This window comes from Euprymna scolopes, chromosome 29 (genome assembly GCF_053919585.1).
Source record: "Euprymna scolopes isolate OS-2025 chromosome 29, ASM5391958v1, whole genome shotgun sequence".
NCBI lineage: Eukaryota > Metazoa > Mollusca > Cephalopoda > Sepiida > Sepiolidae > Euprymna > Euprymna scolopes.
This window is the reverse complement of record NC_136510.1, coordinates 13162161-13167063: the sequence shown is the minus strand read 5'-3', so window position 1 is coordinate 13167063 and position 4903 is coordinate 13162161. Positions and strand designations below refer to the sequence as shown.

General features: G+C 35.6%; 1 protein-coding gene across 4 annotated transcripts in view; it reads right to left on the bottom strand.

Annotated features, from left to right (window-relative positions):
* Window positions 1-4903, bottom strand: part of LOC145252493 (matrilin-1-like) — a 55105-nt gene that overhangs the window by 11670 nt on the left and 38532 nt on the right. For all 4 annotated transcript variants that reach the window (XM_080111930.1, XM_080111931.1, XM_080111929.1 and 1 more), the window contains exons 3-4: window positions 4062-4258; window positions 2798-3020 (exon numbers count right to left, since the gene is read on the bottom strand). In XM_080111930.1, coding sequence (XP_079968056.1) covers window positions 2798-3020; window positions 4062-4258 — 420 coding nt within the window. The remainder of the gene's footprint in view (window positions 1-2797; window positions 3021-4061; window positions 4259-4903) is intronic.

The following is a 4903-nucleotide window of genomic DNA, read 5'->3' as shown; positions in this document are numbered from 1 at the left end:
GCCCAAACAAAATATAGACAGTACTCGTACTGAACTATGATGCCTCAAATTAATTGTCTTTAGTCAATGGAGGGGGAAGCCCTTCTATACTAAGGTAATTTTATTTTTGCAGAATGTCCCTTTTGAGGGGAGTTGGCTATCTCCCACATTAAACCGACCTTGTGTCACATTTTGTTAGGAAGAGAAGAGCAAAACATGCATTTGTTTTGGGCAAACAGCTACAGACACCGGATGCCCTATATTGTCCAATTGACTACTGTACACTCTTTAACCCTTATCCTCGAGTGGCCTCTGGGCCTTGATAAGTGATAAAAAAAAAATAAAAAAATAAAAAAATAAAAAATCAAAAAAAAATCCACTGGATGCAAATATAAGCATCAAGTTACATTCTTTGCACAGCCATCTTGCATGTTTTCCAGAAAATCTAGATGGTGTGAGCAATGAGCAAGGGGAACGCTTCCATCAAGACATCAGGCACATGGAATTTTGCTATCAAAGTTGTTGAGATGACATCATGCTTGCAGATTACTGTTGGTCTGTCAAGCGCGATGATGCCAGAGCCCCTCATTTTAGAAAATCTGTAAATTTATGGATGATAATGTCTATGTTTAGCAATTTTTACAACTTCATGATTTAATTGTGAATATTTTGGTGTGATTTCATGAATATGTGTCTTAAAGTTACATAAAAATATTGTTTCTTCGATTTTCTTGCTTTTATTAAAGCTATCAGCTTCATACAAGGTGGGGGGGGGGAAGTAAACCATAACAGGAAAAGTAGACCATGAAATTTTTTGTTTGTTGTTGGCCAGTGTTTTTTTCATCTTGGATGTTATTCTTACAAAGTTTCACTTGATGTGAACACACCTTTTTTAGGTATGTCTTGTCGCATGCGTGAATCTGTACGCAATGTTCATATTAAGAATATAATAAAAAATTACTTGGAATTTCTACACTGTCATGGCTGACGGAACAAGATCACTCTACTCCCATGAATATTTTTATGGAAATCGCTCCAAACAAGGCATGAATCCAGTTGAAGTAAAGAGGTATAAAAAAAAAAGCCAAACAAATGCAAAACACTTCAAGGTCAAAAACTAGTCAACGATAAAGGTTAGATGGGTATATTGCAATTTAGAACACAGCAATTCTTTCCTCTTTGTCAGAAACGTCGTTCATGGAATGTGAGGACTAAAGGACAAAATAAGAGAAGCGAGAGTTACGCAGCTGACGGAAATAAAACCAAGATCCATTTTCTAGTCTCTATAAATAAAGGTTAAAATTCGGTACAGATTCATGAGTTTGATAAGATACAAGAAGAAGGCCGAAGGTTACATCGGCTGTAACGTTGTTAAAATAAAATCCAAGATGAAGACATTAGTTCTATTGGGTTGAGAAGAAAGTTCTTGCAGAGTTTTTAATTTTGATTTAAAATAATGTATTTTCAAATAAGTTTTTGTGATAATACCTTTACTTGATACATCATTTTAAAGAACGTTTGCCGCTCTAATTAATCGTTTAAATTACAATCGTTTTCAAACAATTATGTCTTCTTTTCAGAACGTTGAATACAAGAATGAAAAAAGCAAATTCAAACAATTTTTTAAATTTTAATTCAAGCTAGGCTAAAAAGCTTCTGAAACAGCTTGCGATATCAACAAAGCATTTGGCCCAGGAACTACTACTGAATGCAGAGCACAATGGTGGTTTAAGAAATTTCGTGGTAGCAACGAGAGTCTTGAAGATGATAAGTGCATTCGTCGGCCACTGAATGTTGACAACAATCAATTAAGAGCCTTAGATGAAGCTAATCTATGCATAACTGTTTGAGAACTTGCTTATGAATTAGATGTAACGTATACAACGATTTCCAACCACTTGAGAGAGAGATTGAAAAAACAAAAAACCTTGACAAATGGGTGCCTCACGAATTGAACGACAACCAAAAGAAATGCTGTTATGAAGTGTCGTCTTCCCTTTTATGCTACAAGAATGATCTGTTTCTCGACTGGGTTGTGACTTGCGATGAAAAGTGGGTTCTTTATGACAATCGGCGATGCTCAGCTCAGAGGTTAGACGCTGATGAAGTTCCATGACACTTCTCAAAGTCAGAGTTGCACCAAAAGAAGGTCATGTTGACTGTCTCATCCATTACAGTATTTTGAATGCAGGCGAAACCATTACAGCGATGAAGTACTGTCAACAAATAATTGAAATGCATCAGAAACTTCAACAACAGCCAGCATTAGTCAACAGGAAAGGCCCAATTTTCCTCCACGACAATAACTGACTGCATGTTGCTAAACCGATCTTGCAAAAGTTGAACTAATTGGGCTACGAAACTCTGCCTCATCCACCATACTCTCTAGACCTCTCACCTACAGATTACCACTTTTTCAGGCATCTTGACAACTTTCTGCATGAGAAATGCTTAAAAAACCTACGCTATATCAAAAACGCCTTCAGCGACTTCATCACCACCCGCACACAAGATTTTTACGTTACTGGCCTAAATACACTAGTTTTGTGTTGACAAAATGGTGTTAATTCTGATGGTGCTTATTTCAATCTATAAATTTTTATTTGAGCTGAGATACGTTCATCTCAATGTGAAAGTTAAAAACCGCAAGAACTTTCTTGTCAATCTGATAACAATCCAATTAATACAGGTCACTTAATGATGCAAAAAATATTTGAGTTCAACATTTTTTAACTTCTAAAGCAATAAATTTGTTCAGACTCCGACTCTAACTCTTCAACTCCGATTCCACAGCCTTACGTATAAGCGGCAACTGTACCTTTTTCAGGCTGCAACATCACGACTCTGGCGTAGTTGAAGGCATCTCCAGTACAGGTGGAACCGCTGTGTTTGGTAATTTTATAAATATTATTCACCACTTCTTCGACCAGAAAACTTTTGTTAAAAGCGAAATCCTCGTAGACAAAATCTGAGTAATGTATTGCAGCAACGCGGTTATCCTGGAAAGATGGGCCGATGTCGCCACAAATCAATTTAACGACCTGAAGTAAAGAAAAATAAGAAAAATAGTTAAGATTAAACAATTTTCTTTGTATTATTTCAATTCTTCGGACTACTGTTCTCATCTTGGGTGTTATTTTCACAACATTTCGGTTGATGTAACCTTCGAACTTCTTCAGGTGTATCTTGTCGAACTCAGGAATTTTTCTGTTGAACTCAGGAATCTGCACAGAATTTTGCTACTCTCAAAATTCTGTGCAGATTCACAAGTTCGACAAAAAGATTCCCGAGTTTAACAAGACACATCTGAAGAAGATCGAAGGTTGCATTGGCTGAAACGTTGTGAAAACGACATTCAAGATGAGAACGTTAGTCCAAAGCATCTAAATAATACAAATTATCAATTTTCATCTAAAAAATTCAGAAACAAAAAAATTTTCTATTCAGTTTGGGATTATACCTATAGGAGCATTCTAAGTAGGGAGTTGAGCAGCGAGATGTCTGTTTGTATTACATTTAAATTTCTGCAAGTTAGAAAAGTAGGAAAGAGAAAGAGAGAGAGAGAGAGAGAGGATGGGGAATTCCAAAGTCTATCAGCTTGAATAAAGAAATTATTAGAGTAGAAATTGAATTCAAAATCTAGTGGGAAACGATTTTTCTGTTCCCTACAAGCCTGTATCACAGAAAAGACAGTACTAGTCTCTCTCTACTCTATCATTTCTCTGGTTCCTCTTTGTAAGACATTCACAGCCAGAACTCATCTTTCAAACTCTCCTTTCTGCCTCCATGTACCTAGCATGCATGAAATTTCTATGAACAGAACCTTTGTGGAACACATTATCTCAGGACTACTTCCCTAAATATTACAACATAGTCATCTCAACAAGTATTCAAACCTGGTCCATTCCATCAATCACTCTCAATCCACTCATAATGTTCTTTATCTTTCAACTCAAAATCATTCCATCCCATTAGTCCTTATCCTCAAGTGGCTTTTAGCCTTGATAAGTGATTACACATTCAGTAAAAAAAAAATTACAATTAGGGACGTTTTTTTTTTTTTTTTAAAGTCTGTGTTGTACCTCTGCCATTGCTTGCTTGCTTTGTTCATATTCAGACGGAGAGACACTGCCAGAAGAGTCAATAATGATTAAAAGATCTCTGGGCAGAATCCGCATGCTGGCACGTCCACCACTCGCTGTGTAGGTCATTTGTCGCCTATTGGACACAAACGCCTGCGCAAAATGTTTTGCGGTTTGATTTACAGTTGGATGTTCTCCTGGAAAATAAAGACAAGAAATAATTTCATCAAAATTGTTACGGTTTAATGTTCTGAAAATACAAAAAAAAAATTTTTTTTTTTAAATCAAAATTTTTTGCTGCAATTCTGATATTTTTAAGATGAGGGATTATTGTTTGTAATATTTGGATTAATCGGATTAATGTTCTCATCTTGAGTGTCATTTGCAGTTGATGTAACCTCCGACCTTCTTCAGGTGTGTAAGTCATGATTTTCACATTCACATGAAATCTCATGCACACAGTGTTTTGTCATGAGTCTTTCGGTCGGGGACCTGACTCGTATCTGATTAAATTTTAGATCCTCTCCTACTTTTTACATTTTTTTTTGTAAATAATTTAATGTTTTGCTTGATATTTTTTAATCTACTTTATAGTTTTTAAAATTTATATTCAACAAAACCTAAATATGAAACCTCGGAAGTGTAGAGTTACCCTCTTTCTCATTACCAAACATAGCAACTTACAAACCTGGAGAAGGTTGGAGGTTACATTGACCGAAACATTGTGCAAAAACCACTCAGGATGAGAATAGTAGTCTGATTAATACAAATTTTTTTGTGTTTTGAAATTGATGAAAATAACATCCAAGATGAGAATTGTATCCAAGGAATTTTAAAATTTT